Source organism: Ctenopharyngodon idella, chromosome 16, assembly GCF_019924925.1.
Source record: "Ctenopharyngodon idella isolate HZGC_01 chromosome 16, HZGC01, whole genome shotgun sequence".
Taxonomy (NCBI): domain Eukaryota; kingdom Metazoa; phylum Chordata; class Actinopteri; order Cypriniformes; family Xenocyprididae; genus Ctenopharyngodon; species Ctenopharyngodon idella.
Genome location: NC_067235.1, coordinates 16,607,150 through 16,629,780, shown reverse-complemented (window position 1 = coordinate 16,629,780; position 22,631 = coordinate 16,607,150). Strand labels below are relative to the sequence as shown.

Sequence of the window (22,631 nt, the reverse complement as noted above, 5' to 3'; positions counted from 1 at the left end):
CCCGAAATGCAAGAGTGAAAACGCTGTGATGACACATTATCGTTAGGCTTGTTCGAGATGCATCGGCGCTGCGCACACCGATCGGCGTATGACATCAAACCCTCCATCCCAATGTGCATACTATCCACCCTATCCGCCCTAAATAGTATTGAATATTACTAATGTTACATACTATTTAGGATGGATAGTATGCGCATTGAGACACAGGCCAAGTACTGTGAGAGTGATTGTAGAGCATACGATTCCTTATGCTTTTGAATCGCTCTCGCTGTACTTTGATGTCATAGGCCGATCGGTCTGCGCAGCACCTATGCATCTCAAAACAAGTCTATTCTCTATTGAATCGGATCTTTTCAATGAATTATATGATTATAAAATATGTACATAATCGCAGAGTCTTTGAAACATTCCAGTTTTTCTTGTCATTCCAACATGAGATGGTGGTGTTTTATAAACTAAGTGGGCTAAACAACACTTAACATTTAAACATTATAAGATGCTGCAATAACAGCCAATAGGCAACTAATGTGGTCATTTTAAACATTTTTTCCTAATGTACTATTCATTATTTTTAAATGTAAAACATTTTTAATGCAGGGAAAATACTTAAACATAAATGATGAAGGCATAGTAAAAATTCAAAACAGTTTTAATGTGAGATTCATATATGACAAAAAGAAACATAAAAGTCAGCAATGAATGTATTGTTTTAGAAAAACATGCACAGTGTAGGTTCTGGCTATAGGCCTACACGTCTTTTATGTTTGGAGAAAAAAAAAAGTTTTATATTTAATAATAGTGTTGCGGTAGGGCCAGTATTTTAATAAATTATTTTATTGTTTCAGTTGTACTGTTTTTATGGTGCCAAATTGTTTTTGATTCTCGTTGAGCGGTGCTTTGTAGTCCTGCATCGCACTAGTGCAGGCATTTTCACAGCGTGTTGCATTGTAGGGGGCGTGCTCTGGTTTTTGCGTGCACGCAATTGATCACTTCAACTGCCACTCACTCGTCTCGCAAAAGCAGATTGGTCAAGCATGTACAATCATCATCAGCCAAGCAAACACATTCATTGGGTTCTTTAGTGTGCAGATTGTTCGATGACCGTGGAATTTATGTCAAAATAAAAATACAAATCAAAACAATTTTACTAAAATGTCTCCAGTATAGGAAAAAGCTTTAAACGCACTACGCTTTGTTTGCCGGTCATTTAAAACACGGCGAAAAGGAGAAATTCACAAGAGCTGGAGGCACAGGCACGTTAGGGGAGGTAAGCTAACTCAGTTAGCATCAACACAATTCAATGAAGCTAACTTGACTGCATGTTACTGATCTGTTTTGTACATGTTCACATGTTGGTGATTTACGAAAACCAGTGTACTACGGTATTTTTTTTATCATTATTTATTTATTTAACCAGAAATGTTCATAGTGATCTGTTTAGCCCTCTCATCCGTGTGTTGCGCGCCGTTTATAGGTCTTGACTTGCAGGAATTGTGGTTGTTGAAGTACACACACTGGCATACATGCATACATTTTTTAGGTGTTGAATACAGTTTTTCCTTATTGAGTGAATATCAGTTAATATTATTAATAATTTGTAGCCATTATATTTACATGATCAGACACGTTTACATATTCTAAACGGGGTCACTTAAATGTTTACAGACAAGTTATTATGTTCATGCGACGTATATATGCTACAGTTCTGTATTTCACTACAATCATGGGAAAATAGAAGACTGGTGCCAAATTATCTTTGTTGGCATTATCTTTCCTTAAATTACAACTGTATACTTTGATAAAGGGGCTGGAGTGGTTCAGAGCAGTCATAATTCAGTCTGACTTTTAAGTGGCTTTGTGTCTTTAAACTGAATTTTGAGCAGACACAGAGCAGCCTCAACTTTGTTTCTTAAAAGAAGATTGTTCTGACCACATTCACCCTAAAAAGTTTGTGAACTATAGAATTGTTGGTAACACTTTACAGTAAGGTCTTATTAGTTCATTCAGTAACTAACAATGAGCAATTTGTTTCAGCATTTATTCATCTTTGTAAACGTTACTTAAGAAAAACACCTGTTCATCATTGTTAGTTCATATTATCTCAGGTCCATTAAAAAATATTAACAGATGCAACTTTAACATTTACTAATTGACATTAAATATATTTAACTAATGTAAACAAATGGAACCTTGTTGTAAAGTGTTAGAGTTTTCTTGATTTCTTGATTGATTGCTATATATTTATCTTCATTAATAACAAATAATGCATGCATCATCTTTTTTCACCCATTGACCATTTTAATGTAAATGTCATTGTTGGAGAACATATGTGATTGCAAACTTCTTCAACTCTCAACTGAAAGTGTATCCTGCAAAAAAAAAAAAAAGTAAGGTTCTGAAAAGTTAAATTTCTGACCATAACGGGACTTTATAATAGAAAATTTCATAAAAATAAAAGTTCATAAAGAGATCGTAAAACTAATCCATATGAATTTAGTGGTTTACTCTAAATTTTCTGAAGAGACTCGATCTCTTTATATGGTGAATAGATTGAATTTAGGCATTTATTCACATATAAACATTGATCAGCGAACATAAACAGAAGTTCAACCGTACGTACTTGACGCGCGGGAACAAACCTCTAGTTCTTGCCAAAGCAATTTATATGGATTAGTTTTACAATCTCTATGAACTTTTTGAAGCGTTAAAGTGGTAGTTGCATAGCTGTCTATGGAGGGACAGAAAGCTCTCAAATTTCATTAAAAACCTCTTCATTTGTGTTCCAAAGATGAACAAAAGTCTGGTGTGAGTAATTAACGACGACTAAGCCTTTATTAATGGGAGCATTTATTGGTCTACCAGCTAAACTATAGAATGCACCTTTTAGATGTAACTTTAGGATTTATGCTGTGATAATCTTTTATAACATGTTAACCCTGTTTTCCTTTTCTTCCAAGGGTATGGAGGTGGATGCCAGTTTGAACTCGGAGATGGAGTTGGATCCAGAGTTGGAGGAGGAGTTAGGGGTCTCTTTGGATGAGCTGCGCAGGTGGATCGAGGAGCAGGTAGATGGCAGCGAGGCTGTGCGGCAGAGGAAAGCTCAGCTGGAGCAGCTGCAGGACTGGGTTGAGAAGAGGGAGAAGGAGGTCGCTGATATGGACGCTCTTTGCTCTAATGCCTCAGAGTAAGTATAAAGTGTGTGAGAGTTTATGCACTGAGATCAACACAGTATTTGTCTTCTCAACAATGAGGCTTCAGTCAAACAGCCAAACTGTTTCTTATAAATTTTGTGGAACACCTGGATAAGACATCTTCCAAATATGGGATCGAAATCAGCACTGATAAGACAAAACTAATGACAAACTGTCCCAAATAATCATCCAGAACCAGTGCCTGCAATCAGTGTTCCAGTTCAAATACCTTGACACAATGATATCTGATGAGGGATCCAAACCATAAATTACACTTTTGAAAGGTTCTAAGCATCAGCTACATAGACCATGTGACCAACAAGGAATTGTGCAACACCATTAGGCAGCATGCTGGGCCCTATGAAGAATTCCTGGCAACAGTGGAAAAAAAAGAGGGAAATTTCAGTGGTATGGAAATGTCACCAGATTCTCTGGGGTGGCCAAAACCATTCTCCAGGGCCTGGTTAAAGGTACAAGAAAGAGAGGGAGACAAAGTAAAATGTGGGCAGACAATATCAAAGAATGGACTGGGGCTGACTTTGCTAAGAAAAAAGTCCTGGCCAAGAACCACCAGAAATGGAAAGAGCGGTCTAAACGTGCATCAGCTGTGGTGCCCTGATGATCCAGTGGATTAAGGGAAAAAAGTAAAGAAAAAAATCTGTCCTGTCAACAATGAAACTTTACTCAAACAGACAAACTGTTTCTTTATAAGTTTCTCAAGAAATATTCAATACTCACACAAAATTATCATGTGGTAAACAACTTCAGCAACTGATACGCTGATCAAAAACAGCACGAGTTCAGCAGGTGCAAGTTTCTATTCCCATCAATTGCTGTAGGTCTCTGTTTGAGTGAAATCTAGGATTTGGAAGAAGTGCATGAATCTGCGTGTTTTTACAGGTCTGTGGTTCAGTGTGAAGCTCTGGTGAAGGAAGTGTACAGTAAGATGGGTCTAGTGTATCGTGAAAGCAGTTCGGAGGATGAGGGTGTCGGCGGGGCAAACACTTCTGAGGTCATTGAGATTGACGATGATGATGACGACGATGTCATTGCTGTGGGATGTGGTAAGTTAGATGTTTTTTTTTTTGTTTTTGTTTTTTAAGTTTTATTTTATATATGTAAATAAATATTGTACAGTGACAAGTGTGTTTTGCTCCACAGTGGTTCCTCCTAAGAAGGTTGTAACTCCAGCCAAGGACCCAGCGGTAAGACAGACATGTCATTTGAATAACTTAACAAGGCACTCTAAAGGTGCGGTCACATTTGTAATTTTTCAATTAATTTTAATGGGTGAAATCCAGTCATTTCAAAAGGAATCCACATGATAGAGAATGTTGTATGTGGGCATAGATTTTGCATTGGGTTCAAGTTGGTCATGCAAATTTGAAAGCTGCTTGATTTGAAAGTGACTTCTGTCTGAGCTGTGCTTCATACATCACTACACTATTGATGCGGGACCTTTTTGCTTGCGAAAATTTGCCAAAATTGTGACCGCATCATAATGCTATACTATTTGTACTCCATAAAGTTATTTGTCAGGTGCTTTAGTTGATGTTTCCTTTCCTGGATTATATTTATAGTTGAAGGAGGCTTCAGCTGCCCTTCAAAGAACATCTCAGCAGGTGCAGAACCTGGCCCAGACTGTCAACAGAACAACCCCATCGGGTATCACCACATCTGCTAAAGCCCCCTCCACACAAACCCATGGTGCTCTGGCTGTCCCAGCAGTGTTTATGTCCTCAGGCCCAAGAAACGCACCCACTCAACCAAACCCTAATTTAAAACAGGATAACATCAAGCTCGACATGACACTTTTGGGTAAAAAACGAACCAAGACGTGGCATCGTGGAACACTTGTTGCCATCAAACAAGTGGGTAAGTGCATACGGTTTATTGAATTGTACTGTACATGTCACGACTGCTATGTGTGTTTTCAGAAGGCTAAAGTTTAATCTCAAAGTTTAATCCATTCTTTTGATATAAATTGTTCACAGGGAACAATTTGAAGTACAAGGTGAAGTTTGAGAATAAAGGGAAGAGTCTTCTCTCTGGCAACCATGTGGCATTTGACTATCACCCAACACTGGAGAGACTGTTTGTTGGTGCCCGTGTTGTTGCCAGGTACAAGGATGGCAATCAAGTCTGGCTCTATGCAGGCGTAGTCGCTGAGATGCCCAACAGCAAGAACCGTATGAGGTAAGATGGACAGAAGATCATGGGGTTGTTGGATAGGAGACATTGCATGAGGTCAAACTAATATTCTGACTGAATGTTGCAGATTCCTGATCTTTTTCGATGACGGTTATGCCTCGTACGTGGGCCTGCCTGAGCTCTACCCTATCTGCAGACCATGTAAGAAACCATTTTTCTCTTTTCAATTTCCTGCTATTTCTGTTTTTACCTTCTCTTTGATTTAAGTAATGTCAAAAACTTATGCTAATGTTTTTAATAATAATTTTAATTAATTTAAGGACAAATCAAATAAATCATTTTAAAATAAACAATAAAGAAGAAATTAAATAAGTAGTAACTTAAATTTGATTTATTTGTAAAATAATAATCAATGAGTAATAGTAATTGTATTAAATAAGTTGTTATAATGGATCATTCACTATATTCTCTCTTTCTCTCTCGACCTGTATTCAGTGAAAAAGACATGGGAGGATATTGAGGATGCATCATGTAGAGATTTCATTGAGGAGTATATCACGTCGTATCCCAACAGACCCATGGTGTTGCTGAAGCCAGGGCAAATTATAAAGACCGAATGGGAGGGAACATGGTGGAAAAGCCGTGTGGAAGAAGTGGATGGCAGCCTTGTCAAAATGCTTTTCCTGGTCAGCTTGGCACCACATACAGCTAGAAGTGTTATAGTTAAATATTTTTAAAAAATAAAAACATCATACATTTGCTGCTAGATCTCTTTGATTGTCCCTTAACAATTATGTTTATGTGCAGAGTTACTGTATGTTGTTTAATGACATTTGAACATGAAAAATATTGTTTTCAATGTTGCAGGATGATAAGCGGAGTGAGTGGATTTATCGTGGTTCTACACGACTAGAACCCATGTTTAATCTGAAAATGAACACAGCTAACAGTCAAGAGAAGAAAATGGCTGGTCAACAAAGACAGCGGCCTAATATGGGTAACTGATTGCTTTGTGTTTGTCCACATGTGTTCACCTTTTACATGTGAAACTCAACATTCTTTTGAAAGGGAATCTTAAGGCCTGTTTACACCAAGAATGATAACTAAAGACAACGACAACTATATTAGCGTCCCAGTGCATTAAAATGTTCTGTTTATTTTAAGCAAGCACTGCTGTTATGTTGCCTGCCACTTTAAATGCTCGAACCCTTTAAAGCAGGATGCATTTTGATTTGCTGTCAATAATTTTTTTTTATCATCCATCAGTTGAAAAAAAATCATTCTGAAAGTGATTCCAAAAATATTATTCTTCTGTGCCATTATTATTATAGTTGTGATCTTGTTGAAATGTTATGCATGAACAGTTCTTATTGCAGCTGGCATCTTTACTGGTCTGCTCCTTCTCTGCATTCATTTTCCAGTTCATCTTACTAAAACTGTTTGTGTTTTTAGGAGCATTGAGGACAAAGGGCCCTGTAGTGCAGTACACTAGTGACAACAGTATTCCTGGTGCCAGTCGGCCTATAGCCCCGCAGCTCCCACCACCTCGGCCGCTGCCTGCCGGACCCCCACAGCCTTCCCGCACAGAGTAGGTGCTTCAAGAGCTTCTGTTCTTTCATAATACTGCATTTGATGATCCAGGTCAAGTGTTAAACCATGTTTATCTCTTTCTCTTCCATTCCAGGAGTCCCAGTTTAAAGAGTCAAATGGCTAAGAAGAGCACTGGTCCAGTTGCACTGCAGCCTCGTCAGGCTGTGACCTCTGACCTCCAGCCCAAACCACTAATTGGCACTGTTCAACAAAACAATACATCCAGGTTAGTGTGATACCAAGACAATGTGTACTTGTCACTGCTGTGATCTGTATATATATACTAAACAGTGTATGTTAAGGCCCCGATATAATCAAAGCAAAGTTCTTTTTCATTCTTTGTTTAGGGGTAAAACGAAATCCACAATACGTGAGCAGCGATATACTGTTATAGAACATCTGACGCCGCCCACACTGCTGAGAGTGACGGTTAGATGAATCTCAGTAACAAAATAAACACCATGTAAATGAGGAAACAGCAAGCATTTTTTTTTTATAGAAAGCATAAGAAAAGCATCTGTTCATAACAACATGGTGTTAGCATGGGCTCTGCAAAATAGCACTCCAGTAAAGTCACATCACGTTTTATTGATACTGGTAACATTAAAATATTACAGGTCAAATGTGTGTTTCTTTAGCTATAACCTAGAAACATGTATGTAAATTTCTTAGGTAACACTTTGCTATTTGTTAACAAGGATGTATTAGCTAGCTTACATGAACTACATGCATTATGCAATATACATTTTTACAGCATGTATTAATATTTGAGCAATACAATTGTACCTTGATCATTCATGTTAGTTCATAGTGCATTAACTAAGGTTAACAGATAAAAGAAAAATTAAAACTCAACTGAAATCTATTAGTAAATGTTGAAATAAACAAACAATGAACAATACTTCTACAGCATTTATTAACCTTAGTTAATGTTACAAATGCAATCTTATTGTAAAGTGTTACAATTTCATATAAATCCAAACAGTCATGCTTAAAGATGGCCATCTTTAAATATCTACACAAAAGCCAGAGCATTAAAATTACATAAATGTATATTACATGTATATTCTCTCACTTTATTTGCTTCTATTTTAGAACACTTGATGATTATCTAATCAAAATAACAAAATATATATTGCAGATCAATTTGTATACATGTTCCAGACAACCTAGAAATGAAATTAGAAACATCCAACCAAAACATTTTTGAATATATTGCCACAAAATTCACATAAGTTTTTAATATTCACATGGAAACGTTCAAGCAGCTCCTTGACAGGGTAAATTCCTTCTCAGCGCTCCCGTACTGTATTCATATTCTGGGCTCATCTGCTCGCCTGTATATAGTATGCATCATCAAAAAGAGTTTGATCTTTTAATATCACTGTTTTAGTACATTAAGGCACTTTAAGGGTGGGTTGCACTAAGGATTCTTTAGCCTGGCGTCAGTTCACCCTCCACCTATGCTGCTTGATCGGCCCTTTCATTTTAACGGTCTTTCTGCGTAGTTAATCTGTGTTTAAAATGAAGTGGTGCAACACAACTCGATTTAAAATAAAACCCAGATCAACAAATCCTTGATTAGTGTTAAACTTTGCTTAATTTAATCCTTATTGGTGCAAATAACCACCCTAGTGTTTTTCATATTAGCTTTTTAAAAAATCGCCCCGCTGTTTTTAGTGATTGAAATCACTGCAGGTGCTGTATATGGATCACAAGTGCCCAAAACTTGCATCTTGTTCACACATCTTTGTTTTTAAGATGGAAAATTGACAGGCTTGTGCTGCAGTTACATGGCTGTTTTGCCCGCCAGGGTTCCGCGACAGTCACGTGACTGAAAACTATGAATAGTGACAGCGCATCCTTCTCAGCCGCTCCAGCAACAGATGCAACCAGGGAAAACTATTGGTATCGATTTTTGCCGATAACCGATTGTTTCACCAATCAGCTGTCGGTGCAGGTTAATCGGCAAAACCGACGAATCGGTCGACCTCTAGTGTGTATGCCACATTTCCCTTTTTTGCCTATCTTTGTCAACATTTGCGTGTGATATTAGTGTATAGTCTTGAGTGGTCTGCTCAAGTGCAAAATACTAAGTTAAACAAGGTCCAGAACATTTTGTAATCCAATCACTCATATCAAATTCAGAGTTATTCAGAAATCCAGGTCTTTTTTTTTTGCAGCGTAATTAAATGTAAGAAGTATATTTGGTAAACACGATATGCTAACATCTTGTTTTCTTACTTGCAGGCTCTTTCTTCTGCAGTCTGGACCTGTACATACGTTGACACCAATCACACCAATGTCCCATAATTTGCAGACAACCGTATCGCCCTACACAAGTGAGCGTATTCCTCAGGAACCGTCATATCAGGCCCCAAATGACAGACTCTTCTACCTTACACACAACTGCACTCCAGACTGTCTAAAACGCATCCGGCCCACTCGTCCCAACCTGCACCGAGGTCGCAACCCACTTCTTACGCCATTGCTTTATGAATTCCGCCGCATGACAGGCCGTAGACGCCTTAACCGAAAGGTTTGTTATGTCTTAAGGTGCTGTCACATTTACCATTGCTCCCAAAATTTTGTTCGAATTCAGTAAGTTGCTCACTTCATTTGAAAGTGACATCTGTGTGAACTATGATTCATTCTTCACTATACTATGTACAATAGACTATGGGCCTTTTTTGTCTCAACCGAAAAGGTGTTTTTCCATGATTGTTGCAAATATCTAGAGCATGATGATCAATACTAATGAATATACTAATTTTTGTTAACCATCTTCCTTTCTTGCTCAGATGTCATTCCACGTCATCTACAAGTCCCCATGTGGCTTGAGTCTGAGGAATATGGCAGAGATCCAGCGTTACCTCTTCCAGACACACTGTGACTTCATCTTTTTGGAGATGTTCTGTCTGGACCCCTATGTGTTGGTTGACCGCCGATTCCAACCGCAGAGGCCCTTCTACTTTATCCGGGACATAACAAGTGGCCGCGAAGACATTCCCTTGTCCTGTGTGAATGAGATTGACAACACACCTCCACCCAGTGTGGCCTACAGTAAAGAGAGGATCCCAGCAGATGGAGTCTTCATTAACACCAGCTCAGACTTCCTGGTGGGCTGTGACTGTACTGATGGCTGCAGAGACAAGTTAGTATCATTGATTAACTTTCAACATTAGTAAAAGATGTCATGGTGAAGAACAAAGCCTTTTTAAAATAGTTTGGCATAATGTTTTAAAATATTATTTTATCTAAGAAATAATAAAGTCAGCATGATGGGCAAATTCACCCCATTTTCACCTTTATTCGTCAAGATAACATGCAGATAAAACAGGAATTTATATCATAGAGACTTTGCAGACCCTCATGACTATGTCAAAGTCAATACGTCTATCAAAACATCAGATAATTTGACCTTTTTATCACGGGACAAGATTAGTTAAGGCTCTGAAGTGTCAAGTGGTGCAACTCCCAGAAAACATTTAAATAATTAATAGAATTCATTACATTTTTAGTCATATAACTTATTCTTAAAAATGAATACGAAGAGTACGCAAGACCTGATTTTGTTTGTTCTGTACCTTTGCTTGTTTGTAGATCCAAGTGTTCATGTCATCAGCTGACTCTACAGGCTACAGGATGTACTCCGGGTGGACAGATCAACCCCAACGCTGGATACCATCACAAGAGACTGGAAGAATGTCTCCCCACAGGGTCTGTGATGCATAACCAACCCTCCATAGTGTCTTTCTCGTGTTGATTTCAACTTACTGTCTTCTATCTCCTTTTAATTGTAATATCTCTCTTTTCCCCTTCTCTTACCTTGTTTACATTCTCAGAATCTATGAATGTAATAAGCGGTGTCGCTGTAATGCGCAGATGTGTACTAACCGTCTGGTTCAGCATGGGTTGCAGGTCCGACTGCAGCTCTTTAAGACCCAGAATAAGGGCTGGGGCATTCGATGCCTTGATGACATTGCCAAGGGCTCCTTTGTTTGTATTTATGCAGGTAACGCACTCAAAAAAGATTTAGACTTTATTCAAAAGAAAATCACTCCAGTGTTTAGTCTTGCATAAGCTTTTCCCTTTTAATGTTTCACATTAATATTTGTGGTAACACTTTCTTTTAAGGTTACGTAGTTACACGTTACTAGATGTAAATACTATAGTAATAACAGTAAATTATGCATAATTACAAGTAACTAACCCTAAACCAAACCTTAACCATAACTCTGTAGTAAGTACATGTGAATGTTAATTAATATAACTCAGTACTTATTTGAGTAAGTACAATGTAACTATGTCACCTTAAAAATAAAGTGTAACCATATTTGTTTGTTTCTTTCTCAGGTAAAATCCTGACTGATGACTTTGCCGATAAAGAAGGTTTGGAAATGGGCGATGAATACTTTGCCAATCTAGACCACATTGAGAGTGTGGAGAACTTTAAAGAAGGTTACGAGAGTGAGGCCCACTGCTCCGACAGCGAGGGCAGCGGGGTGGACATGAGCAGGGTTAAACTACCTGCTTCCTCCCAACACGGTAAATCCACCACCAAGATGGAGGAACGTAACAGCAGCACTACCGGCAAAAGTGAGAGACCTATGCACACATCTGACTATTCTGTTTATTCTACTACTACTAATATCCATGTTTTTGGGGATAAAAAAAGTAATGACACCAACCAGGTCTGACGCAGTACAGTAATTGGATGTCAAAATTATGAATCCTACTATGGTGAAGGTGAAGCTCAATGTATTTGGCCCCCAAAAGTATTTAGCCATATTGATAGTCTTCAATGCATTAAAAGCAAATAAAAGTGGTCTTTTCTAACTTCACTATTCTGAGACAGTGTTGCAATAATCACTTTTAAATATCTTGCCCCTAGGTAATTTAGTGTGAAGTCAGTTCTTCTTAAGTTCACACAGGTCTCCTAGCAGGTGTAGTTCATCACATTACCTAGGAACATGATCCAGTCACACTTTTTTAAACTATATATATTATTTTTGCATTAAAAGCTTGCTTACGTTTCTTTAATATAAATGGCATTTGGTTGGATTTTTTTTTTAATCTGCTACTCACATGCATTTTAATGTCAGTGTTGTATCACAGATTTAACTTTTTTTTTTTTTTTTTTTTGAGCACAAGTTCATTGTTATAATGTATATCCAGCAGGTGAGGGTTATAATCTTCTATACTCCTGTTTTTATCCACTTATTAGGCCAAGATGATTCTTCTGAAGACAGCGACGATGACAAAGACGAAGACTCTAATGAGGATGAAAGCGACAGCTCAGATGACACATTTGTAAAAGACACGTATTATACCACCAGCTCGGTGTGGAGGAGCTACACCACCCGTAGACAGGCCAAGGGAATTAAAGAAGGTGAGGACACATGAGTCTGAGGTTAGGGCAGATAGATTAAATCACTGCGACAGAAGACAGGCCACTAGAGGGCAGACTTGAGTAGATGTTTAGGTGAGTGTGTGTGTGTGTGTGTGTGTGTGTGTGTGTGTGTGTGTGTGTGTGTGTGTGTGGAAGTCTTTTAAATTGTCACAACCTGTCAAGAACATGGTCTGCATAGGATTTTCATGACTGTTACTACTAATAATAATATTATCATATATTATACAATGTATTATTTATTTTATTTTTGTGGTGAAAAGTCTTGATCAGTTTTTAATACTATAATACTTTATTATTGTTGTTATTAATGTTATTGTTTTTGTTTTTATTAGTAGTAGTAATTTTATCATATTAGTGTATGTGTGTGTGTGTGTGTGTGTGTGTATATATATATATATATATATAATATATATATATATATATATATATATATGGGCTGTGTATTGCCGAGAATCTGACAATACGATATGCATCACGATACAGGGGTTACGATATGATATATTGTGATATATTGCGATACTGTAAAAAAGCAATATTTGCAATATTTCTTGTTTAGAAAGAGGATCTAATTTTAGAAAAAACGTCATAAAGAACACACCATCATAGGCATAAAACCTTACAAACAACCTTATTTTACTTAATCAATACAGTATCATTTACAGTATCAAATCACCATTTTGTGCAATCTAAGGGAAGATAGTAAAGTAACTGCAGGATTCTTTAGGTGTATATGTTTTAAAGGTTCACAGTATAGCGGTTTTAATTTCTAAACTATTTAACAACTAGTGCATAGTCCATTTCATGACTGAATGTCTGTTTGTTTTATATTTAATACTGTAAAGCTGCTTGCTTTAAAGCAGTCTAAATAAACGTGCCTTCACTGAAGTGCTGAACTGCAGAGCTAGTGCAAACATATCTACATCGCTATGATCAGATGCTTTCTTTCTGCTGTCACTGCTGTCATTTTTGTTGTGTGTATATTTTGTTACTTAGTGGAAAACGTTAAGTACATATTCTATCGAACGCCTCTCTCAGCAGCGCGGATGGCATCGGATATTAAGTGAGCTCTCAAATTCAATGCGTTTCCCGAGTTTTGGATTATAGCATGGCCTATTTTGCAAACAACTGACTCTTGTCGATCTCCTTAGTGGTTTCTTTATAGTTGAAGCCAAAATGAGTCCACACACTTTAGCTCTCTATACCGCAGGAGCGGAATAATTCTATCGTCTTGTGAGCTGGGTTTGCTAGTTCATTTATTAATTTCAGAATAGTTAATTTTCCCATCATTCTCTCTCTTTGCTGTAGAGAGTCAGGACAGTAAGGATGGACTAAGTGTTTCTGCGGGTGAGGAGAGGAAGCCCCCTCCCATGCCAGAGGAGACTGGGAAGAGTAAAGTAGCATCTTGGCTCACCAGCCAGTCCTCCACTTCTGCCAATCAGAGTGTCAAGGTGGAGGGAGGCATGAAGACGGAGAAGAAGGTGAGTACAGTTTTTCATGCATCCTTTTTCCTGTTTTACTATTCGCATGAAATGTCTCCATTTCCTGTCTCTTTGTTCCTGTTTCTGGCTGTTTCACTCTGATGCACTCTACTGTCTGTCTCTGTCTCTCTGCCATTATAATCTCCCTCTTATTATAATCTCTCTTTCTGTCTTTTGTTTAGGATGTGATGACCCTCTCTGACAGTGATGATGTGCAAACTATCAGCTCAGGATCAGATGACAACAAGGAGAGAGAGAAAAAGACTCAGGGTAAGATGGAAGAAAAGGTCAAATTGCTTGCTATCATCTGTGAACTTCCTTTATATAAGTGAAACCGTTGCCACACTTCAGTCATCTGAATGAATCTGCATGTTCCAGTGGTGGATGAGCAGAAAACCTTTTTAACCCTTTACATCTTACATCTTTATTATGAATGAGATGCTCTTCTTGTTGTGCAGGTGTTGTTATAGCAACAGGCTGCTGAAACATGAATTAGTTAAATTAGAGATAGTCAGATAGTCTTACATTCATCAAGTCCCTGTAACACCATTATATAGAACATTGTTAGATCTCTCTGTCTGTGTCTCTCAGCTGTGGTGAAGAGGCAGGTGGCGGTGAAGTCCACACGTGGCATTGCTTTGAAGTCCCATGGACTGATGGTGAAAACGGGGGGAGGGGGTGGAGGAGGAGGTGGGTCGGGCCCATCTCATGGACACGGAGGTGGCGGGGGCGAAGGTGGCCCTAAAAACACCCGCCAGTTCTTCGACGGGGAGGAATCCTGTTATATCATTGATGCCAAACTGGAAGGCAACCTTGGACGCTACCTCAATGTGAGTATGAGACCAGATATGAGTGACTTATATTTGACATTAACACTATTCATTGGAATCATGTAAGGATTCTTTACGGTTCGCAGCTACTGTGTTTACATCCTGTCTTCTGCTGTCTTTGTCCCACAGCATAGCTGCAGCCCCAATCTGTTCGTCCAGAATGTGTTTGTGGACACTCATGATCTGCGCTTTCCCCTGGGTTGCCTTCTTTGCTAGCAAGTAAGCATGAACAGTGTTTTTTGTGCATTTAAATGAGAAATAATTTCATATATGTTATCAGCCAATATTAGTTTTTTGTTTGTTTTATTAGATATTGGTTAATTGTACATGCTAATTTCTTCTATTTTCACCTTTTATATTATTGTTGTCGTCATCTAACGCTCACCTAAAGTTAATTTTTAAAAACACTAATAATTTAAATGCACATTTCAATGAATATCCATTTTTAATTTTGTGCTTTATAATGTTGTGATTTGTAAATTCACGTTTAGCATTTAAAATGATTGTTTTGTTTTGTTTTGTTTTATTTAATTATAATAAACAAAATAATACAGAATTTTAATACAGGCCATTTGTGTTATCAGACAAATTTATTTTGCTTGCTTTTATTTCTCTTACATACTGTATGTGTGCATACATTGTCATCAAAAACTATTGATATTAATATTCCATATCAATTTTAAAAGTAGTCAGATTCATTGGTTTTTAGATGAGTTATTCTGTTTTACAGATCATTGATTTACACTATAAGATTGGTTTCTGATTTGAGGTGTTTACATGAAGGTTTTTCATTCTGCTTGAGCTATTAGTAGGAATATTAACAGATTGTTTTGGCTGCATGTAAACATATCTAGAGTTTTTGTATTAACCTGTGTGTTTCTGCAGGCGAATCCGAGCAGGGACGGAGCTGACATGGGATTATAATTATGAAGTTGGCAGTGTAGAGGGCAAGGAGCTTCTGTGCTGCTGTGGATCAACAGAATGCAGAGGACGACTGCTGTAACACATGCGCGCACACGCGCACACACACAAACACACACACACGCACTAAAGGTACCTCTTATTGCAGACGTGCCAGTGAACACTTACTTGGAGCTCCTGGAAGTTGGATTTGTCCAGTAAGGTCTGTGCTACTGATAAGAACTGAGCAGACACTGAATGAAGAGGAATTTGTTCAGAAACTTACTGAAGTAATAAAAAAACATTGTATGTTCGCGTGTTTTCAACTGTCCTGCTTCACAAAGTTCCGGCCTTAAACCCCAAATGGACCGATGGCATCTATCACTATGGTTTACTCAATCCTTACTGGAAACAGACGTTTCTTTTTTACATACATATGTCAGTCTCAAGACTCTAATGTTTTGTTTTAGTCAATCTTTTGTTCCTCTTTTATACATGTAGTTTTGATTATGAAGATCCAAGGTTTCTTTTTTCATTTTACTCATGGTTTTGTGATTGTCATTGTATGCTGCTGTGTAAATGTGCTTTTGTTGGTCAACAGGTTTATAAAAACAGACAAAATTGTACTTTTTTGCAATTTGAATTAAAGTTCTCGAAAGACCAAACATGTCATCCTGTTTTGTGATACTTAGTATTCGCATGGCTAAAAATAGCACTTATTGTGAGTTCATGGAAAACTTTGCAGGAGTGTGACGAGTCAAAAAAACAGCCAGCAGATTTATGACCACATAATTTAAACTGAGTCAGAGATTAGCTCTGTGAATCTTAGTTTTACTTGTTAGCTAATATGAAAAAAATTCTTTGACTATTAGCATCAACAACAGTTATCTTGGAAGTCTTCAGTAAAATGAAAGTGGTTTTTTTTTTTTTTTTTTTTTTTTTTTTTTTTTGCTTGGGGAAACCATCTTTCAAGCACTTTAAACAGCACACCTTGTCAACACCAACATTCCCTGTGCCACAGCACATATATCCAACTAACCAAGCATTATCAATTCACAGGTTAAACAGAAAATACATTTTTTTTTTTTCAAAAGTATTTTTTTTTTTTTTTTTCAAAAGTCATGGATAAGGAGCACCTTTTCAATCACTATGTGAACACCAATAAGTAGAATTTAATAGCATGTGGAAAGAAATAAAGAAGGTAAATAGTAAAGAAGTAAATTTGGTAGCACTTTATATGGAACACATATAAACTATTAACTACGACTTTTCCCTCAACTCCTAATTTACTACTTATTAATAGTTAGTAAGGTAGTTAAGTTTAGGTATTGGGTAGGATTAAGATTGTAGAATAAGGTCATGCAGAATAAGGCATTAATATGTGCTTAATAAGTACTAATAAATAGGCAATATTCTAGTAATATGTATGTTAATAAGCAACTAGTTAAAAGACCCTAAAATAAAGTGTTACAGTAAATTTTAAAAGGAGTGATGCACTTGTGAACAAAAGTCTCTTATTTGGGTTCAGAAATGACCACACTTGGGTTAGACAGTCTAAAAGTTCTCACACTGAAGAACACATTTCACAATCAACAACAACCTACACTCAGTTCTCTAGAGGAGGTATGAGAAAAAACTGGGCTGAAACTTCTTGAACAAAACTACAAGCTCCTCTGAGTGACTGTTCCTAGAATGTTTACTGATTACTTTCAAGCATGAGTGAAAAGGCAAGCATTAGTAGAAAAATCTACTTGAATTTGAGAGTGTGAAATAAAACTTTTGAAAGACAATTGGATGTGTTTATCTCTTATGCAGTAGAGTCAGTGTTGATTTTTTGTATATTTATATAATATATGATTTTTTAATATTTACAAGAGAATTGTGAAGCAGCACTTTTCCATTATGTACTGCCATAGCATCACTTAATAGCAACTGTAGCAGGTTTTAACTGTTTTTGAGTGAATTAGAGGAAGTTCATGAAAGGAGGAGCTGATGATGTTTAAAGAAAGCTGTGACCACATAATGTAGAGGAGGACTGACAGAAATGGATGATAAAATGGCTAAGTGTCATATGTGTCTGCTGGGACTGATAATTCTCTGTCCATTTTTCAAAGGTAAAGAAATCCGTATTTCCTCTACAAGACATGCTATTACAATTACTTGTTTAGTGGAATTAAACCAGGAAAGAGTTTGTTTGAACATCAGCTCTCGTTATTCTTGCAGCTATTCGCGTTGTGATCTCTGTTGCGTAGTGTCAGTACATACTGTATTCTTTCTGAATGCACTAATACTGAACACAGTGGCACACATAGAAACAAGGTGCATATTTATTTTCATATTAAGAGAATGTTGGTGATTTTAACAAGTCTTCAAATGTTTTCTCTGATAAAAGACTAGTTTATTCTGGCTAGCAGAGTGATTGCCTTCAGCAAAGAAAAAAAAAAAAGAATGTTTTTAATGTTTTACTTTGTGTGCCAGTATGTTTATGTGGTTTTTTATACAATATATAACATAATGATCACTCAGATGTGTTTGTGTTCAACGTGATCAGGTACCAGTGGAAAGGATGAGACTCATGTGTTCTGCAGTTCTGCTGAAAATGTCCGTCTGCCCTGTAATAATGCTCTTTCTAACTGCACATCAACTACATGGAGCTATAATAAATACAAAGATTCACAGACCAATGAACTGATTGCGGAGGGGAAAACAAAGCAACAAATAGAGAGACTGAGTCTGGAGTCTGACTGCTCTCTGAACATCAAGAAAGTCACAAAAGAAGATTATGGCCTTTACACCTGCCGACAATATGTGAAGGGACAACAAGGAACTGATACATTTGTTTATCTGCATGTTCTTCATGGTAATTTTACAACTGCATGGTCAATTTAAAAAGGGCACATTCTTCCAATAAACTAACGAGTGAAGTCTGTTGTATGATTTTTGTCTTATTTTCTGTTTCAGTCTCTTCATCATCCTCACAGACTGACATCAGACCAGGCAGCTCTGTGACTCTCTCCTGTCGGTTGTATTCATATAATGATTTCCATTGTGATACTTTGGTCCATACTGAGGGAATTCAGCTGATCTGGGTGAATCAGGCTGGTGTTAGTGTGATGACAGACTCCAGAAATCAGATATCATTCTCCTCAACACACTGTAAGAGCACTCTGACTACAACACTCCTGAATGAAGATCTCAACAGTTATTTCAGATGTCAGATTAGGAAAAATGAACTGAAGACCTCAGCCACAACAAGTAACAAGTATTCATGTGAGAAAACAATCTTATAAACCAGTTTTAATGAAGACCCTCATATAATGTCAAGGGCTATTCATATAACCAGAACAAACCAAGGGTTTAAAACAAAAAACAAAAGCTTCTTTCACTCTGACAGAAGTAATTTGAACTCAAAGCATTGCTTCAAACACTCAGCGATAACGGCCCAACAAATTTTAATGTACATAATAACGGAATTGAATTTGTAACTTTTTATGTAATGTGATGGTCAAGTATTCAAAATTGATGAATATGATCATATATCAAACAGCATGATGCATCTGAATTAACACTCATTCTGTACAGCTCAAACTGATACAACACCAGTGATTCCAGTTCACACCACAAACTCTGAGGAGCTCTCGACTAGAACCACATCAGAATTTCATGTACAAGGTACACAATGTTGATTAAGAAACATTTTATGATATTTACATATCAGCTCTGTCTATCATAAATCCACAGAAAACAGAAGACAAAAAACTTACCACAATACAGTTGTGGATTTTCTTACCACACCACAAACTCTGAGAATCCCTCAACTAGAACCACATCAGAATTTCATGTACAAGGTAGACAATGATAATGAAGCAACATGTCAATATATGATATTATTAACATATCAGCTCTGTCTATCATAAATCCACAGAAAACAGGAAAAAATACTTTACCACAATACGTTTGTGCATTTTCTTATTGGCTGTTTTTACATACAGAGGCATCAGTCATAGTACTGCGGTAATTTATATTAGATAAGACAACTATTTTTTAATGTTTACTTTTTGTCAGTTTGTTTAGTTTATGGCAGTAGTTTCAAACTCAGCTCCTGGAGGGCCCGTGTTCTGCAGAGTTTAGCTCCAACCCTAGATAGACACCTGATCCAGCTAATCAAGGTCTTCAAGATTACTAGAAACATAGGTGAGTTGGAGCTGGTTGTAGCTAAACTCTGCAGGACAGTGGCCCTCCAGGAGCTGAGTTTGAGACCCCTGCTTTATGGCAACATTCCAAATGTTACTGTCAAAATAAAAAAAATGTTGTTAGAACATAATGCATCATAAAGATGAATTATTCATGAAATGTGTTTTAGTCTTAGCCATTTAAGGGGCTGATTCCAGATCTAAACTCTGTCAAAGTTAACTTTGAGGAATATAAATTGTCATAGAAATATTGAAAAGGATGGTGCTTTTTGTCATTGTATTTGTATATATATAGACATTGATGCATTTGCAGAATGTGTTTAATAATAACAAACCAGAAACAAGGGCAAGACAAGGCAAAATATTAGGGAAATCACTCATTACAGATGGTACCCTTATTCACCCGTATATGACAGTTTCCTTATGTCCTCTCTCGTTTGGCAGTAGTGATTTCTGCTGTGGCTGCTGCATTAGCTGTTGTCCTTGTTGCTGTTTTCTGGGTAATCTATAAAAAAAGAGCTGGTGAGTTTTCATATTTCCTCCTTTGTATAATAATTAAAACATAGTTCAGATCTCACTTTTTCATTAGAAAACAACCATCATTTTCTGATTGTATGAATCATAGAATTGGATTATGTGGATATTGAATTATGACCTTCTGAAACAGAAGTGTTTTCCTGCTGAGAATTTCTGTGATATCAATCACAAAGAACTATCAAGTGAAAATAGAAACTTTTTCATCATCAATTTTAATGCTGCGACAAAATTCTTGCCTTTTTTATTTGAATGTTACTAACATTGGAAACATTGTGTTTTGCATGTAAATACTCATATTAAATGAGTCATTTTCATCACTTTATTTCAGATAATAAAAGAGGGACTGACAGCTCCGTGGTGAGTTCAGTAATGACAGTGATTTAGATTGGATTACTGTCTTAAAGTTCAGTGAAGTTTGTAATTCATGCAGTTCCTTATAACTATTTACCTAAGGTCAAAGATGTGAATGAACATAAAGGGACCTATGAAACAATCAACATGTCCATTCCTTCTATGCCAAACGCCAATGTGAGTGAACAAAATGACTTAAAACTTAATTAAGTTTGAAGTTCATTCATTATATGTCTATTTGTCTATTCTATAACAGAGTAGTGTAGTGACAGATGTCTTTTTTCTGTATTAAACCTGATTTGCCATATTTCCATTTATGTTTAGGAACAGACAGATGATGTGACCTATTCTGAGGTTACTTCTTCCAGTAAAAAACAAGTACAAAAAGATAATGTGAGTAGAAGACACCAAATTCACTTGTTCTTCCATCAGTGTCAATGACAATCCTGTTCAGAGAAAATAACACCCTCCTTCTCTCATCTATATGCTGTTGATATGTAGCTCTGAATTTGTAGATAAATGAAGTACATGAAGTAATAATAGCTGTGGGTTCCACATTGATTGACAAAATCTGTGATGTTCTTTCAGGATCATTCTAATGACACAGTGACTTACTCTACCATCAGAGGAGCAGAATATACAGCCTTAGGATGGACTTTACGCCTCTGTGAAAAAGTAGAAAAAATACCCCTTCATATTATGAGCAGAAAAGGAGTTTTCCCAAACTACTGAGAGAATTTGGGAGAATTATGTATTTGTATGTGAAGTAACAGAACTTTTATATTAATTTATATTATTAATATTTGTTAAATGTATTGTGAAAGGGTACAAAGACAGAATTCAAAGGCAATACTGTAAAAATGTTTCCCAAATTTTTAACCACATGTAGTAGAGGGGAAAAACATTCAGATTTATTCTGAATCTGTAGTCTGGGTCAGTAATGTTAGCTTATTTGATTTGATTAAATCTTCATAGAGATTAAACAAATCACCTCCATCAACTGGAGAGAAGGTTTATCAGTTGGATTTCTGTCTTAAAACATGTAATATTCCTGGAGAAGAACATGGTAAAGATGGTACTCTTGCTTTTAGCATGTATATAGACTGTTCTTATACAAAAAATATACCAGGTAGACAGTGTGAGCATTACTTAAGCTTCTATTCAAATGATATTTTACTAAAATATTCTAAAATGTGACATTGCAGTGTGCATATGAATTTTCAGGGGTTTTTCAAACGTACCGTGAGCATAAAAATGTCAAAAGTTAAAACAAAAGGTTTTGTGTCTTTGAGTAAAAGCATTTTAAATGAATGCTGTTATATTTTTTCCAGAAAATATTTAAAACATCTGTATAAAAACAAATCTGTTATCATCAGAATTAAACTAATATAAATATTTATCTCAGAAATGTCAGATGTACTCTGGTAGTTTCTTGTGTCAAGTAACTAAAAGTGTGTGGTTATTAAACCATTAAACCTTATTAAACCATTTTTATTTTCGCTTTACTTTGTTAAACTTTTACTTTGGGTTGTTTTACAATTATCTTTAATTTCTTGGTTGCAACTTATCTGTTCTCTTACTGTATTCTGTATGAATGTATATATATATTTATATGTATGTACCATATAAAGTACTTTGGAATCATTGTTTTAAAGGTGGTGTTTGTTTGTTTGTTTGTTTGTTTGTTTATGGCAGCAGCAAGTCTACAGTTCTAATTTTTAAGGTTATGTGTTATGCTACATGTTACGCTTACTGTGTTATAATATAATATATATAATATGTAATTACATGTTTTCAGAGTGTTTTCAGAGCTGTGCACTCACTGTTTCAAATCATGTGACTGCTGAGCGTGGAAGTTTGATCACACTGTTTAAACCACATAGAGCAAAGACCATCTCTGAACCCAGTTTAGACTGATGGGTGTAAATCCTGTTGGTAGCTCATCTTCTTTACTTTAGCAAGTTGCTCCATTCTATTGAATTCTTTATTGGTCTCAA

The 22,631-nt window shown here is 36.6% G+C and overlaps 2 protein-coding genes across 6 annotated transcripts; both read left to right on the top strand.

Moving 5' to 3' along the window:
* The first annotated feature begins 903 nt into the window (after positions 1–903).
* On the top strand, positions 904–16,218 carry setdb1b (SET domain bifurcated histone lysine methyltransferase 1b). Its single transcript, XM_051866840.1, is given in 23 exon segments — positions 904–1,267; positions 2,958–3,184; positions 4,092–4,255; positions 4,353–4,396; positions 4,772–5,066; positions 5,186–5,387; positions 5,470–5,543; positions 5,838–6,028; positions 6,210–6,339; positions 6,795–6,930; positions 7,027–7,158; positions 9,183–9,471; positions 9,734–10,086; positions 10,536–10,652; positions 10,778–10,947; positions 11,289–11,531; positions 12,160–12,324; positions 13,651–13,823; positions 14,006–14,093; positions 14,415–14,653; positions 14,783–14,842; positions 14,844–14,872; positions 15,539–16,218. Coding segments are annotated over 22 exon segments (3,636 nt in total). The 5' UTR covers positions 904–1,267; positions 2,958–2,960; the 3' UTR covers positions 15,657–16,218.
* Positions 16,219–17,554: 1,336 nt separating this feature from the next.
* Positions 17,555–22,208, top strand: LOC127497989 (uncharacterized). Of its 5 annotated transcripts, XR_007925739.1 has the most exons (10): positions 17,586–17,667; positions 17,777–17,872; positions 18,105–18,413; positions 18,515–18,823; positions 19,136–19,225; positions 20,191–20,268; positions 20,612–20,640; positions 20,737–20,811; positions 20,959–21,027; positions 21,223–22,208. XR_007925739.1 is itself a non-coding variant. In XM_051866847.1 (9 exons), the coding sequence occupies exons 1-9, from the start codon at positions 17,598–17,600 to the stop codon at positions 21,364–21,366; spliced, it is 1,056 nt and encodes a 351-aa protein (XP_051722807.1). In that variant the 5' UTR covers positions 17,555–17,597; the 3' UTR covers positions 21,367–22,206. The 5 variants fall into 5 exon arrangements, 4 of the variants coding, with proteins under 4 accessions (XP_051722807.1, XP_051722806.1, XP_051722805.1 ...); XM_051866847.1 differs by lacking the exon at positions 17,777–17,872 and having other exon boundaries at positions 17,555–17,667; positions 18,515–18,709; positions 20,194–20,268; positions 21,223–22,206; XM_051866846.1 differs by lacking the exon at positions 17,777–17,872 and having other exon boundaries at positions 17,555–17,667; positions 18,515–18,709; positions 21,223–22,205.
* The last annotated feature ends 423 nt before the right edge of the window (positions 22,209–22,631 follow it).

Coding starts and splice junctions, on each gene's coding strand:
- LOC127497989 (XM_051866844.1), top strand. CDS start 17,598: ATGGATGATAAAATGGCTAAGTGTCATATGTGTCTGCTGGGACTGATA. Junction 18,414..18,514: donor TTATCTGCATGTTCTTCATG/GTAATTTTACAA, acceptor TTTCTGTTTCAG/TCTCTTCATCATCCTCACAG. Junction 20,269..20,611: donor AATCTATAAAAAAAGAGCTG/GTGAGTTTTCAT, acceptor ACTTTATTTCAG/ATAATAAAAGAGGGACTGAC.